This window comes from Neolamprologus multifasciatus, chromosome 7 (assembly GCF_963576455.1).
Source record: "Neolamprologus multifasciatus chromosome 7, fNeoMul1.2, whole genome shotgun sequence".
Lineage (NCBI taxonomy): Eukaryota > Metazoa > Chordata > Actinopteri > Cichliformes > Cichlidae > Neolamprologus > Neolamprologus multifasciatus.
Window position 1 is genome coordinate 44,542,923 of NC_140445.1, and position 15,564 is coordinate 44,558,486.

A 15,564-nucleotide genomic window follows, 5' to 3' on the forward strand; every position below is an offset into this window, starting at 1 on the left:
TCATAAAAGTAAAAATGAAGCAATGACAGTAGCATAAAAACAAATCCATATATGAGCTGAGAAGCAGGATGTAAAAAAGACTAAGTGAAAACATACAAAATCAGTGGGCTCATTGGTGGAGCTGCTCTCTCATTTTGGCTGCGATCTGCTCTCTCTTCTCGCAGTGCTTTCTCAGGTCTTTGACCTCCACCGGGAGCATGCTGTTCCACATCGTAAGCACAGACTCTTCATCTGACAGCCGAGACAAACAAACACTTTGAACCAATGAAGAAAAAAACCTGCACAGCAGGATCACCGCTTTCAAGGTTGTGTGAGAAACAGTGAACTGTCGGACTCACCATTTTGATTCTTGTGCTGAGTTTGTCTTCTGCCCAAAACCAGCACCACATTCTCCCTGTTAAGTGCTTCTATTAAAAAAAGCAGAAAAAAAGAAAAATGCAACGTTTTCACACCGACTGACACAAAGAAAGAATCAATGAACTTTGTCATCAATTTTTAATTTCTTCTTTACTTCAACTTCTCTTATGGGGCAAAATAATGTTGATGTGATATTTTTTACTTTAAGCAATCTTCAATATGAACATGAAACGGCAGTGTGTGCAGGAATTTCAATCACATGTAATGTTTTAAGGGGTACTTCAACTGCCTGTTATCTGTTATCTCACAGTAACCATCAGCAGTAAGAAGATATTGGACCACAGACGCCCTGCACATGAGCACATATCTGTGCACTGATGAGCAGAGATGGGCAGTAACGCGTTACTTGTAACGTTACTTGTAACGCATTACTGTAATCCGTTACTGTAATCCGATTACTTTTTTCAAGTAACAAGTAAGGTAAGGGATTACTATTGCAAAAACGGTGATTAGATTACCGTTACTTTCCCGTAGGAACGCTGCGTTACTGCGTTACTAAAACCGCAATTTTTTTTGCAGAATGTCTCATGACAGTGGCGTAAGCAAGTGCGACGTTCGTGACAACAGCTGTGTGCAGATCAACAGTGGATAATATATCGAGTGCGGGAGAGAGTATGAGCGTGCAGCGTTTAAAGCGTGGAAGTACTGACCTTACTTTGACTTTGATTCCATAAAAAGTGACAAAAACATTAGTGTCCGTTGTGCGTGGGAAGAAAACTTCTTTTTACAGCGAAAAAAACCCCTAAACTTCCAAGCAAGCACCGTGTAGCTACGACGTAAAGGGAAATTCACAGAGAAACTCGCGGATTCTTCCACTGACCGCTGCAGCACACCTGCACCAGGGTAAACCTCCGCCTACCCTACTCCTGCTTTACAGGTGAAAATAGAGCAAAAGGACCGCTAGTCTTTGACTTTATTTATTTTCTGCTGTGTTTTACTTGCATCTATTTGAAAGAGTGAATGTTAACACACAAAAAAATATATATTTTATGTGCTGGAATGTGCAGAAAATAGGTTTAAATATTAAACAAATTTCTTCCAGTCAGAGAATGTTGCATATAATTACATTTTTGCTTGATGCATAAAGTTAAAAGATTAAAACTAATAAAACAAGTTTTAAAAAGAGACTTTTCCATTTGATTACATTTTGTATGATGGATTATGTAGAAAAAGTAGAATTGGGCTGAAAGATCTATCGCTTTATCACCTATTCAGGTTGTAAATCGTGTTTTTAGAAAGTAACTAAGTAATTAATTACTTTTGAAAATAAGTAATCGGTAAAGTAACGGGATTACTTTTTTGGGGAGGTAATCAGTAATTAGTTACTGATAACTTTTTTCAAGTAACTTGACCAACACTGCTGATGAGGGAGCTGTTCCACAAAATATTTTTCCACTTTTAATATACAATTTTAGACAACAACATCGAGCAACATCAGCAAGTATATAAGGTGCATAAATGTACGACGCTTCTGTTCCATTAAATGAATGCTGTGGTCGGCTTTATTATTATTACTGTAACAATACATCCACACCAACCAGGAACAGTGCGGATCTGCTAATCTGCCAGGAGAGTGGCATGAAATTAAAGGTCAAACTAAAAACAAAAAGGACCCACGTATGAGTGCAGATGCCATACAGCGGAGAGAATCACAGTGGGGCTCCATGACCTGCAGAATTTGGTGTTTGGGGAGCTCCAGTAGCAGCAGGTGGCCCCTTCTAGTGCCGATCCAGAGCATGGCGGCGCTTGGCAAGAGCAGGGCCTTCACTGTGGCCAAGGAGGGCGACGCCTCAGAGGGCAGCTCAGCTTCTCTGCCGTGCCCGCCTCTGTCACGCCTGCAGGGAAGGGAGGGCATTAGCATGCAGCTGCTTTCGTGTGGAAAACTATCTGAATTTTGAAAAACAGACTGACAGCAGTCGCCTGCAGTTTTCCTGCTCAGTTAATGTTCTTGCTAAGTGCTCGGTAATGCTTGGCGTCTTTTCAAAATCGCACGTTAACTTCAAACCGTGGGCTGCTCTGCATTATCTTTTACCTTTTGTTTCTGATCACTGTGTTCTCATTCTCACTGTTTATTCAGTCAATGTCTGCAGCTAATAATGCAAGAGATCTGCCTCTGCTGTTCACTCTGGTTGGAGGGGGCCTGCTGTATGTCTGTATGCACTACATTCACACTCCAAAGACATGGAGTAGAAAAATACAGTTTTATTTAGTGGAAGTTAACAGTCACTGCGACTTTGTAACGGCAGAAAAATTTCCATATGTCAGTGTGTGTCACGTGCGAGCGTACCTAATAATCTGAGCACAGTCAATACAGTCCACCATCCTCTCGCTCCTCTTGTCCCAAACCTCAACAGTCGTTGTCCTGGCTTTGCTGAGGTACACGTATTTATCCACAACCATACGATACACACACGCCTCGCTCCCCAGTGACCGCTGCTGGCTGAAGGGCGTACGCACACACACGAACACACAAAGACACCGAATTTTGCTGTTACGCAATCAGTCGTAAAGAAGTCCAGATGAGACATTCACATGACCATTTCCAAGTGTTTTGTGTCTTTTTAAAAGACAACTCCTGAAACATTTTGATCACACTTCATAATTTCTAATCTTCATAGCACCTTGAAAAAAACCCTCCATTCATATATGATGTAAATGGAGCTGGAATATATCATATATATGCATTTGTTTACAGAACGAGCTGCCTGACATTCCCACACAGACTTACTGGGAAAAGAGGTTCGGTCTTGTGTCGATGGACTTGCAGACATCATAGTCAGTGGTGAAGGAAAGGATCTTGGATCCGCAGCCGGCCCACACAGACCTGCTGTCCAGTGAATGTACCGACTGGCCCAAACACATGACCGGAGTGTTGACGTGGCCCACACTCAGCGTTTTAACCGGTTGGCCGTTCTCCTGCTAAAAAACAAGAATTCCAGCTGATAAATGTGCACAATTAGTATGTATCAGAATATCATCCGTTAAACAATCAAAAAAGGGCTTTTTCTTTATCCTTGAATACTTACCTTGAGCACAGAGTCCTCATAAATGCTAAGAATTCCATCTGCTGTCCCAACCAGCAAATAATTCTTTCTTTGACTAAAAACAAACAAATTTTTAAAAAAAGAGATCAACAGGGAACATATAGAAGTGGTTATAATATGACCTAAACCGGAACTGCAGCAGTTCACAGTGCACTTTTCCACATGCTTACGTGCGTCGAGGGTGTACATGGAAGTACAGTGATGTGACGGCGTCGGTGACCCTTTGCAGGTGGTGCCAAGTCGACGTGTCTTGACTGTTGATGACCACTAAAGAGCCAGACTGGGTGCCTGCCACCAGCCAATCGCTGTCCTCGTTTGGGATTTGGACAGTCACGAGGCACAGGACGGGACTGGTGTCGACCTCAAAAGAACCAGCCTGTGAACGCAAATTATAATTCGTTTACAGGGATTATAATGTATGAGATCTCAAAGAAGATGTAAAGAAACAAGACACTAAATGTATTAAATTGCATCAAACGTGTGAAATCAAAAACTTTCACTTCAGTTTCATTTATATAGCACCAAATCACAGCAACAATTGCTTCAAGGTGTTTTATATTGTTTTTGTTTGTTTTTTTTTGTTTGTTTTTTTTCGCCTGTCCCGTTTGGTTCTTTTGCCATCAGAATTATTGTCTAAAAGCAAAGAAAGATGCCCAACGGAAAGGTGTTTTATATTGTAAAGCAAAGACCCTACACTAATACAGAGAAAACCCCAACAATCAGCTGACCCTCCTTCTGAGCAAGCACTTGATAACAGTGGGAAGGAAAAACTTCCTTTTAACAAGAAGAAACCTCCAGCAGAACAAGGTTCAGGGCGGGGCGGCCCTCTGCCACATTAACATAGTTTATCAGTACCTGTGTAGCCACCGTGTTGGTGTTCAGGTCCACAGCTGTGATGGATCCCTTCTTCTGGGTCCTGCTGCCTCCACCAAGCCAGACCCGGTGGCTGGAAGAATTGCTGTTGGCGGTGCGAGAGCTCAGAATGAAGCACTCGGCACTCAAAACCCCGGGAACCACAAGCTCCCTCATAAGACACAGCATTTCACCTGAATTCAACCTGTCAAACACCTCCACCCATAACACACACACACACAGACACACACACAAAAGCTTCTTAATTGTGTATCACTCAGGTAGGACTAAAAATCATAATCGAGTTAATTTAAATCTGCTGCTTGCACTTCTGCATTTCTGTTACATAGTATCCACTTTACTGCCACTAGGGGGCGGTGGCACCACCACCATCACCTTTCTCAGATAGAAAGGTGAGCAAGCTGGTTACACAGTCTGCGGGTCCTAACCTGAGCAGAAGTGGGTCGATCCTGTGGGCTCTCCCTCAGACATTCCTTTATTAGAACCTGAAAGCTGGGCCAAGGTGAGCAACCGTAGTGTTTTACTGGATCTGTGGAAGAAGTAATGCACACTTTAGTGAATTCTCTTTAACTTATGAAATATATAAAACAACACATATTATGTAAATCCAATTCAAATATACTAGTATAAAAACTGAGTACTACTTTATTTTTATTTTTTTAATTAATGTGGCTTTAATGTCAAGCATTTAGTTACTTGTACGTGGTCATTATTAGTACCATGTCTGAGGTGGCTCTCTTTTTCTTAACATTCACTGTCAGTGATTATAGGTGAATTGTCGCATTCCCACCTGGCAGCTTTCCCTGAACTGCAATTTCATCAAACTCGCTGGGAAACTTCATGCCGTCTAAAATGCGCTCGCCACGCGTCATCAGGTCGTAGAGCAGCAGGCCGAACGAGAACATATCAGCCTGCTGATTATAAATCACATTACCTCGGGCGACCTCTGGAGCTCGGAAACCTGTAATCAGTTCATAACAGTATGACATCATAAACCAGTCCAATCAAAGTGGACAAAAACAACAACACAAAGACAAATATGTCTTCAAAATCTGATTTTAAAAATAATTTAATATTCTGATCGCATGATCAATGAAATAATAATAAAAAAAACCCCAAAAAACAGGCACCCTGGACTCTGACCTGCTGTCCCCTCAGAGCTTCTTACTCCCATGCTGCAGCAGTACTGAGCGATGCCGTAGTCTGTGACCTTGGCGATGATGTCAGAGTCGGTCTTCAGGTTGAACAGGAGGATGTTGTGAGGCTTCAGATCCCGATAGATGATCATGGCTGAGTGAAGGTACCTGATCACACAGGTTTGACAAAAAAACAGCAGGTTAGTCGATTTCTGTACTTTACACGAGCATTTAAATCTGATTTAAAGATATTTAAAGTTATTATGGTGGTTAAAATTTAAATCACAATCTTAAATTTAGTTGATGATTATGTGAAGAATTTCTTGATGCTGGGTTAAGATAACATGTCAACAGCTCTTCACTCGACCTGAGCCCATCTGCCACCTGCAGGGCAATCCTGTGCTGGAGCTTTTGGTTGAAGCTAACGTTCTTGTTTTCGAAAAGGGAATCCAGAGAGCTGCGCAGAGCCAGCTCCATCACCAGGACCTGAGGAGTCGAGCCGGCTGCCAGCAGGGTCACCAGGCTGGGGTGACGGAGGCGACCCAAAACGACTAATTCCTGAAAAACAGGGAGAAATGTGAATCGATGAAGGCAAAATGCATCAAACGTTTAGATCTGAAAAGGCTGGTGACATTTGTCATTTCTGAAAGATACAAAAGACACAGAGGTCAGGTAGATGTGCAACTCTTCCTGCTGAAACAATGTATGATGTCTAATCACTGCTGAGCCACATGGACAGTGAAAACACAGGTGTCTGGGACACAGAGATGTTAGGAAGAGGAATGTTGGGACTTTGGTAAGCAAAGTTTCAGTGGTACCTGTCTGAGGAGTCTGTAGATGTAAAGCTCAGAAGCATGCTTGTTGAATATCTTCACAGCTACGTCTTCGTTCTTATAGACGCCTCGATAGACAGTTCCAAAGCCACCGTCCCCTGTTAACAAAACCAACATGAAAGAATTAAGAAACAAAAATGAAACTAAAACAGGAAGGTTCAAAATTAAAAATGGTGCTTTTAACAATCTGCTTTTTCATAAAAAACAGAAATTATCGGGACATTACACAGCCGTACCCAGTCTGTTCTCTAAAGACAGATCTACATCCAGTTCTTCACTGTCAAGTGTTGTTCCTGCAGGCTGGTCACTCAATAACAGATCAGGGGCTGTTTGAAAGACGGGAAGAGCGCAGGGCCGATTTTCTGCGCTCGCTCGCAAGAAATCTACAATCAACAAAGTTATCATTTTAGACTTCTTGAATCCATGGCAGTAATACAAAACTGACCTGACTAAGGAAACAATACATAGTGCTGATGTTTTAGTGCACATACCTGTAAAAATGTCTTCCAGGGGAATCTTCCTCCACTCCTGCCCATCCTCTGGGCTGTACAGAGCCCACTTCTTCAGCAGAGCTTCTCCACTGCCGTGCATGTCGGTGTTTAGCAGGCCGGGAAACCATTCCTCCAGCAGGGAGTCAATATGATCCACCACTTGACCCAGCAGCAGCCGGCCTGGGGGAATGCAAATGAGGGCTTACAAAGGAGTGAAAACTGTTAAGACAACAATCGCAGACACCTCCATAACTCACAGTAATAATTATCAGGAGTGTAATGTTTTTTAAGGCCTGCATGTCATAGTGTTGGTAATGCTGATAAAGTGTGTTTTTTAAGCCATTTTTATGAAGGTTCATTGTAACTAACCCACAAATGGAAGTTTCATTTAACTGTGACACCACCATAGAGTTACACCACCCTGAGCTCGCCCGATCTCGCTTCAGCTCTCTGTGGTCGTTTACTTTTTATTGCTTTCAAACACTGGATAATTTCAGGATAATTATCATCCTTAAACACTACAGCACCTTTGCATGATGCAGGCACGGTTATTCTGACACAGCTGGAGGGATTTTCCTCCACCAGACAGTACGCCTCCTGGGACCAGTTCAGGTAAATTCCTCTCCTCCAGTAGATCCGGTTGGGTCGGACCCTTTTTTCTGGATGGCACAGAGTGTGAAATGCATTCAGTTAACAACTGGCTTCTTTAAATATTGCACTGAAGAAGTCAACTGATGTATTGGTGTATGTTTAATTTACCCCTTCCACAAAGCAAGTAGGAGGATGTTTCTAGCAGGCGGCTGATCTGCCGAGACCAGTAATCCATGGGGAAGTACGGCATCTCATACAGTCGGATGATCACCTCAGAGTTCTCACAGTGAGGCAATTCTATGACGGGTCTGTGTTTGGACAAGCTGTGGATTATGGGTTGAGTGGTTAGAGTGTATGAAGCAGTTATTTGTTGATTGTATTTCCACAAAGACACAGCCTACCTGCTGGGTACCAGCAGCTGGTCCTCGCCAAACGGAAGAGCAATCTGAAACTTCTCCAGCAGCTTCAAGAACTGTGTCAGGTGACTCTTCGGGAAACACTTCGTCTCAGACAGAAACTTTTCCACGACAGAGCGCTGGACCACTCCTTTAGGATGCTCCCAGTAGCCACAGCTCTTTAAGGTCAGTTTCTGCACAGAGAAACGATAACACAAGCATCTGTGCATTCAACAATTCTCACACGGCCATCCTCCAAGTTCCAAACCTCTCTCTAACTCCTCATCATCATCATCGTCGTCATATTATGATGCTAGAAGGACAAATACAGAAAGTCTTTACCACCTTAAGGTTCACGATTGAATCCCTTTATTGGGTCATATTTAGATTGTAAAGTTCTAATTAAGCTCATTTTAGTGTAATTTTCAACCTCTCTCAGATATTTGTTTCTGTTATGTTGTATTTCTTGTATTGAGCTGTGGTTTGTCTCTGTTCTTGCTGCTCTAACACAGTAATTGCCAACTTTTGGGATGAATAAACTATTTTCTTTTTCTTAAAAACCTAAAAAAAAACAACAACAAATGCATGTGATTCATAACAAGAAGGGCTACCTGTGAGATGACACTGCATAGCCACTGTGGGTCAATAAAGTAAAGCTCCTGAAGCTCAAGTGCAGGATCATCGAAGTGCAATAGAACCCCTGCGGTGACAAAGATGCAACAAAACTTGTCAGATGGAGACGCAAAGAGAAAACACACTCAAGCTGGATATCCAAGCTACTGTGCAGGATATCACTGTGTGAGTGTGAAAGTGCTGAGGCAAAGCTGCTATTTTATTTTCAAAACTAAAAATTCAGTTGAAAAGTGCTTGCTTTATTAGCCTAATTCAGACTGACCGACTTCGCTGAGGAAGTGGATGGCATGAGGGAGCTCAGCTTCCTCCAGCTGCAGCTGACTGTCTTGGATGAGCTGCAGGAGCTCATGGTGCCTGAGGACAGGGAACTCTGGAGGAACCCTGGCTCTTTCCTGAAGAATCCGGCGCTCCAGCTCCACGTAGCTGTCTGGCACCAGCTGACCCATCACAGGCTGGTCTTGTATCTATGAGGGGAACAGGATATGAATGCCTTCATTATCTCCCTTGGCACAGAATAAACTGGAGTATGCATATGAAATGAGATGAGATAATGTCATCCCACAGTTCGTAGTCGGACCATCCAGTCATTCGTGAAATCCCTTTAACATAATTGACAAAGTGGTGCAGATCATGTAAATGATAATTAGAAGTGTGTTTTTAATTTCCTTGCATAACTTACTGTTGCACAGCTAAACTATGACCATTAATCTGCAGTAAGATCTTGTTTTTCTCAACTTGTTGCATTATTTAAAGAAATTATTAGAATATACGCTCTCTAAATGAGGATTATGAGCTTTACTGATCTCGATTAAGTCCATTCATTTTTTGCAGCCTTTAGGAATATTATTTAATTAGTTAGTTCAAGTTATAAGAGATGAATTGAGGGAATTTTACATTTCATATAGATTGTGGGGGAAATTAGTGTGAATTTGCAGGGCAATCTACTCCCTATGTGCCAGTTCACATACAAAGACCCAAGCAGTGTTTTCAATAATGGCAAGTAAGAGCAGCGCATACTTCCAGTTTAAACACTGGGTACAGCTGCTGACTGTGTGGCTCTCAAGAGACTTGAGAGACTCCAGAAGACTCTCAAGAGGAGAGTTACGCAATTAAAAACTGCTCCACCATGTAAATGTGTAAAGAGCTGACCAACGGCTTATTCCAGGAAGCAGGTTTAGCTAACAACTCAGTCGCTGTGAACTTCACCTGCTCCCCGGCAGGTTTTCTTCAACAAACTCTGAGTGTCTCTCTAACTGGTTCCCTCCTGCACCTGAACCAGCAGACAGACACTCCCAATTCACTTCCTCATGCTTAAAGTCACAGCTCAAAGACCTGACAAATGAATCCATTCGATGAAGTTTATGTATTGTTTTTGTCTTTTTACACACACAGAAATCCCAGTTAGGCATGAGTGTGCTATGCCTAACCTCTGCACCTTTCCCCGACCTAATGATGATTTCCATCGAGGTCAAAGACAAGCGGTTAGGAAAGGATGATATGAGATCATCTTTTTGAATTATTCCAAAAAGATGATCTCCTTAGTCTCCTTATGTTTCCTTTTACCTTGAAGCTGGTGACCTCCCGGACAATGGCCTTGCGGAGTCTGGCGATGGCATCTGAGTCCTCACAGACTGAGACCATGTAATAATCCCTGATAACAGGGAAGCCTTGGTGGGTCAGGAGCTCCTGTCTGATTTTGCTCAGGCAGTTCTGCAGCTGTGAGTCCTCACTCACATCTGTATGGGTTCCCACTAGAATGACTGGAGACAGCGGTGCTACTGCCTGAAGATGTAAAAAAGAAATAAACAAATGAACAGAAGATACATTAAAATATCCAGATGAACTGTTAACTTAAATGCTGCCCTACTGCAGACTCAGCTCAGATCAGGCCAGGAGAATGATTGCAAGTTCACAGACTTTTATTTCTTAGGACAAGATTTACTTTGATGTTGAAGAGCCAAGGTTTGAGAGCGTCCACTTGACTAGTTCCCTTGCTGATGTTGTAAACTACCAGGTAGAGAGCTCTGGACGTCAGGAAGTGAGGGTGAGAACCACTGAACTCCTCTCCACCTGTGGGGTAAACATACGGGCAGGGACTCTAAATCACAGCTGGTGTAATAAGATATCCAACTATCAATTTATCTTTTCAGATTTTACAAAAGGGCCAACCTGAAAAGTCCCAGACATTCAACACCATTTTCTTCTTGTCTCTTTCCCTGACGGTCCAGTCGCGGACGTCAATGCCAAAAGACGTCTGTTTTGGGTTCAGCTGAGAGCGTTTTAGCTTCATCAGCTGCTGGATCAGGCTGGTCTTTCCACTCCCTGCGTTCCCCGCCACGATGAGCTTCATCCGATAGTATGGCACTGCCTTCTTCAGCCGCTGCTGAAGGAACCTGACAGGAGAGTATATAAGGTTCTTTATACAGGATAACATCAATGACAAAAAAAACAGCAGAATGTCAACCCCGCCTGACCTGACTATGTCTTTTGTCTTGCTGCCAATGAGTTTGAGATCCAGCTGCAGCTGAAGGCCATCTAGTGGCAGGTCCCACAGTCTGCTCAGTTTTCCCATTTCATCTGGGAATGAGCGCAGGTTAGTGTTATGACTCACATCCAGGGAAGTCAGGCCTTCCAACAAGCCAATCTGGGGGGGGATCTGAATGCAAACAGCACAACCCTCAAAGACAACCCTTTACAACAATGCGCTGTTTACATTCTAGAAAGTGCTGTATATGCTCTCTTTTACCTCAGTGAGCCTATTGGCACTAAGGTGGAGTTTCTCCAGTCTGGTCCATTTGTGGATAGGTCCACTCAGATCCAGAGTCTGTATGCAGTTCTGACTGAACATCAGCTCTCTGATGATGCTGGACACCCAGGACGCCGGGCCAGGCAGGACAACGATGCTGTTGGTTCTCATATCTACTGACCGTAACCTAACAGGACGGATCGTGCAAGTAGAGAATCAGAATCTTTGAGGATTTTTACAATTTTATTACTGATAGAACTTTTGAATTAAAATATAAGAACAGAAGGTGAGGATCTGGCTTACACTGGAAGTTCAAGTACAGCTTCGGGAATTGATGCAAAGCTATTGTTTGCAAGTTTTAGTGTCATAATCTTAGCTGGCAGACGGGACAGGGAACCTGGAGAACACAAAATAATGTTTCTACTTTAAAAAATATGATATAAACGCAAATCAATCATTCTTGAATAACTCTAAATGAAAAACGTCTGATGAAACCTGTAGCATGAAGCTCTTTTTTCACTGTATGTTTAGATACTACCCAGACTGAACTGATGGTGAAAGAATTAGCGTGGAATTTATCAGTCAGTTGGTAATACTCACAGAGTTTGTTCATGGAGACATTAAAGGTTTCCAGTTTGGGGCAGCTGCTCAGGAAATCTGCAGAAATATTCTCCACGCTGTTCTTGCTCACATCAAGCAACTTAATCTCAGGCAGACAAAGAGGTGTGCACAGCTCAGTGATACAGTTTCTGAAAAGAAAAAAAAAAATCGTCTTTACAATTCTGCAAATGACGTTTGTGGATCCACGATAAGATTGTTTGATGTAAAACTATCAATTTCCTTAAAAACCCTACCCTTCCATATAAAGCTCCTCCAGCGTATGCATGGAGCGGCCCAGCTCGAAAGGGAATGTGGTGATTTTGTTGAATGAAAGGTTGAGCTGCTTCAGTGATGGACAGGTAACAGCAGGGTCAAAGGTCAGCTGGGGGCCAACGCAGTTACGAGAGGCGTTCAGCATGCTCAGCGAGGGCAGAGACAGCAGCTCCTGTGGCAGCGACTGGAGTTGATTCCCCTGCAGGTCTAGTCGAGTCAAATTCTTCAAACTCTGAGTCAAAAAACAGAAAGAAAAAAAATGTAGCCCATGTTTTTATCTTTTAGTTCTTTTTATTAGTGCAGATCGAATGCAGACCTTACCAAGCAGAGTTCAGAGGGAAACTCGGGCAGACAATTATAGCTCAGGTCCAGACGGTGGATATGCCACAGCTGCTGCTGGACAAAGCCATCGTTGAGACAGGACAGGGAGTCCAGCTCATTCCCAGATAAGTCCAGCAGGTGGATCCTCTCTTTCTCTTTCGGCAGAGCAGCAGAGTTCTCGGTAGACCCCAGCACTGACAAGGCGATAACAAGAGCAAAAGCAATAGTTTCATTACTTAGAGACCTTTTATCCAATTAAAACCAATACACAAGAGCACCCGATTCACTTCAGGTATGATAGAGAGCTGAAAAAACACACTTGAAAAAAGTAGCTAGGTGTGGACCAGGAGTCATGCCTGTTGACCTGTCACAGCGCCACCATTGCACTCAGTGAGTCTTTTACAGTGTGGACAAACAAAAACACAACAGCGTGTGAAAGACAAACTGCTGCAACACAAAACATAGCAGCAGCACGCTGTGGTTTTATAGTTACAGAAATAATCTTTGGTCAGTGATGACGGGGGCAGTCCCTTCAGGACATTTCGTGACTAAGACCATAAGCTCGTGGGACTGTTGCTATTCAAGTGGTGGGTTAGAACTGATGCTATCACTATTGCGTGTTACTGTGTTTCTCAGAACAGAACAGTGTCGAGTTTAGCAAAAGTCCACAGTGTCTGAGGCTACTGTGGTAAAGTGGGCACTTAAGGACAGCGTGTATTAAGGTCAAATTAAACGGCATCCCAGGATATGGAGCCAGTTTTTACAATTCAAAGCTGCCACAGTCTTTAAGAATCTCATTTACAAAAACAAGCACTGTTAAACTTTGAATATTCCTCACTGGCCTGCTTTATTTCACGTGATGTCTTTAAGAAGGAGGTGTACATGCTTCCAGCATCCTTTCAAATGTGGATATCTTAGTGTCAGAAATGGAAGTATTATCCAAAAAAATAAGATGAATTCATGGAATAAGTTGCTGTTGTCCATGTAACAACTAGCGATATGATTTTATATAATTAAATACAGGATCAGTTATCGAAGAAAAGAAGAGGCAAAGAAGAAAAACAAAGGAGAGACAAATATCAAAGATCACAGATCAGATTTTTCAGATACCTTTTTGACTCGAGCTATTCCGTCCATATCTTCTGTGAAGAGGCTCAGTGTGCTCAGTCTCAGTCTGACCACTCTGGACATACGAGCACAAGAAAGCTTCATATCAGAGTTATAGCAGAGACTGTTACAAAAGAAGGGACTGCTTAGGGAAGTAAATCTCAGAGTCCAAGAAAAGACATTTTTAGGATCATACTTAAAAAGCGATTTTTTTTTTTTTAAAAACGCGATAACAAGTTAAATTTTAGGGCCAAAGCATAAAATACCAAATGTATTTTAACAGCTCTTACCTCTGCGCTGGCATGTCTGCGACGGCCCTGCTTCCTCCTCAAGGATTCCCCCCTCAGCTCTTCTGATGAATTGTTGTACGGCTTTGGAGAAAGAGCGCCAGACAGCGAATCGCTTCCTATAAAAAAAGATACACGCAGTAAAACATAAGTGCTTATTCAATACACTTGCAGTATATTTGAACCCTAATCGTTTTTACAGGGTACCAATCGTCATGCAATATGAAATTGTTGCCAACTAGAAGCCATATTCTCTTGCTGCTGTCACCAAGGAGGTTATGTTTTTGGTCGGGTTTGTGTCTCGTTCTGTCTGCAAACACTGTAGCTCAAAAAGGGTTTCTACGAAACTGTAATTCTTACAAGTGTGGTGTGCATTTTCCTGTATTAGTATTGTATAAATATCCAAAATATAATGTCACATTTAACCTCTGACCTCTCCTTCAAGGTCAATAGATTGATCTGAAGGTTAAAGTAATAATAATGCTATACAGAGCTGTTTATGTGTGCTGCCCCTGAATCACAGGAAAGATTGAAATTGTTTGACTGAACCATATTAGTTTGTTGCATCTCAAACTGTCAGGGAAAAAAGCAGCACACTCCATGCATTCATTAAACATGCCCATGTGCCCATAGTGTGAGAAACTGGTGATCATTTACAGATGTGCTTTTAATGTGTAGTTCTTAATCGAGTCCATGTGAGACCTCCTTCTGAGGCAAAAGGTCACTGCAAACTGAACGAATGGGTCACTGAGACACCGCCACTTCACTACAAATAGGCCGAGTCTAAGTAAAAAACATACATAATGAATTACTCTGGCAGTGGAAAATTAAGGATTTCCATGTACAGAATGTTCAGCTGTATTTCTGAGAAAACAACAACGCTGCTGGAGAACAATGCCACTACAGTGTAACCGATTATTGCTACTCAGAGCAATGTTAGAATTATACAGTCTCTCTGAACAGCATGCAAATCTAATAATCAAGTGTCAGTTACATGTCTTGTTTGTTGCCCGTGCTGCATGTTATCTAAAAGAGAAGTGCTCCAAGTCTATTTTGGATAATATTAGGATAATATTTTCTACTCTTGGCTCTGTATAATGTTACTGGAATAGATAACCCAGGCACAAAACTCTGGCTGTGAGCACAGCAGCCCAAACACAATGTTGTTGACAACTCGCGCTAATCAGACAAAACTAAGGTTATGGGCAGTGGGAATGGGAGAAGCTACAGTGTTATATAGCTACAGAGTTCAAGAATATGAAGCTGGACTTTAGCATGAAATGCCCTCTTTAAGAAAGTCAGGTGAAAATCAGCATCCCTTTACCATCACTCTCCATGTCATCGTTGAAAAACAGGCTGTCTTCCAAAGAGGTAAAGCTGAAGCTGGAGTTGTCGCTCTCATCAGAAATGTAGCCAGAGGTCAAACATGGGTCAGTCACTGACCGAGGGGGACAGCTCACACTTTTGGACCTCTGGAGAAACTGGATGTACTTTGCCAGACTCGCGCCCTTAGCTTGAAGACACAAAGATATTCAAATTAGAGCTGCTAATTGAATCGATTTCCTCTGCAGCTTTTTTCCCATCATCCAATAAAATCCTCATCAGAGTTTCCAAGAGCAGAGAGCATCCTTAGTGTGTCAGATATGTTGTTATGGTTCTGTTATGGTTCTGTGCGAGTGCTGCTACTTTTCACTTTATACTTATTCCCTTAGGTAGTAATATTTTAAAAAACACTGCAAAGATTTCTCTTGCTGTGGATTATGCACAGCTACATGGAGTCACATGACATCTGGATACCCTGCGAGCATATCCAGGCT

At 42.4% G+C, this 15,564-nt stretch overlaps 1 protein-coding gene across 2 annotated transcripts in view; it reads right to left on the reverse strand.

The window, feature by feature from the left end:
• The window catches only part of lrrk2 (leucine-rich repeat kinase 2), a 32,623-nt gene that overhangs the window by 607 nt on the left and 16,452 nt on the right, over positions 1 to 15,564 (reverse strand). For both annotated transcript variants that reach the window (XM_085166479.1, XM_085166478.1), the window contains exons 20-51: positions 15,072 to 15,260; positions 13,751 to 13,866; positions 13,464 to 13,536; positions 12,354 to 12,547; positions 12,014 to 12,264; positions 11,760 to 11,908; positions 11,463 to 11,556; positions 11,160 to 11,346; positions 10,888 to 11,069; positions 10,583 to 10,806; positions 10,356 to 10,483; positions 9,977 to 10,195; positions 8,676 to 8,877; positions 8,392 to 8,480; positions 7,787 to 7,974; positions 7,554 to 7,708; positions 7,322 to 7,453; positions 6,795 to 6,974; positions 6,540 to 6,686; positions 6,289 to 6,401; positions 5,838 to 6,028; positions 5,478 to 5,638; positions 5,125 to 5,295; positions 4,763 to 4,863; positions 4,317 to 4,529; positions 3,632 to 3,837; positions 3,444 to 3,516; positions 3,146 to 3,336; positions 2,705 to 2,857; positions 2,035 to 2,252; positions 339 to 407; positions 97 to 231 (exon numbers count right to left, since the gene is read on the reverse strand). In XM_085166479.1, coding sequence (XP_085022605.1) covers positions 110 to 231; positions 339 to 407; positions 2,035 to 2,252; positions 2,705 to 2,857; positions 3,146 to 3,336; positions 3,444 to 3,516; positions 3,632 to 3,837; positions 4,317 to 4,529; positions 4,763 to 4,863; positions 5,125 to 5,295; positions 5,478 to 5,638; positions 5,838 to 6,028; positions 6,289 to 6,401; positions 6,540 to 6,686; positions 6,795 to 6,974; positions 7,322 to 7,453; positions 7,554 to 7,708; positions 7,787 to 7,974; positions 8,392 to 8,480; positions 8,676 to 8,877; positions 9,977 to 10,195; positions 10,356 to 10,483; positions 10,583 to 10,806; positions 10,888 to 11,069; positions 11,160 to 11,346; positions 11,463 to 11,556; positions 11,760 to 11,908; positions 12,014 to 12,264; positions 12,354 to 12,547; positions 13,464 to 13,536; positions 13,751 to 13,866; positions 15,072 to 15,260 — 5,081 coding nt within the window. In that variant the 3' untranslated portion in view covers positions 97 to 109. The remainder of the gene's footprint in view (positions 1 to 96; positions 232 to 338; positions 408 to 2,034; positions 2,253 to 2,704; positions 2,858 to 3,145; positions 3,337 to 3,443; positions 3,517 to 3,631; positions 3,838 to 4,316; positions 4,530 to 4,762; positions 4,864 to 5,124; positions 5,296 to 5,477; positions 5,639 to 5,837; positions 6,029 to 6,288; positions 6,402 to 6,539; positions 6,687 to 6,794; positions 6,975 to 7,321; positions 7,454 to 7,553; positions 7,709 to 7,786; positions 7,975 to 8,391; positions 8,481 to 8,675; positions 8,878 to 9,976; positions 10,196 to 10,355; positions 10,484 to 10,582; positions 10,807 to 10,887; positions 11,070 to 11,159; positions 11,347 to 11,462; positions 11,557 to 11,759; positions 11,909 to 12,013; positions 12,265 to 12,353; positions 12,548 to 13,463; positions 13,537 to 13,750; positions 13,867 to 15,071; positions 15,261 to 15,564) is intronic.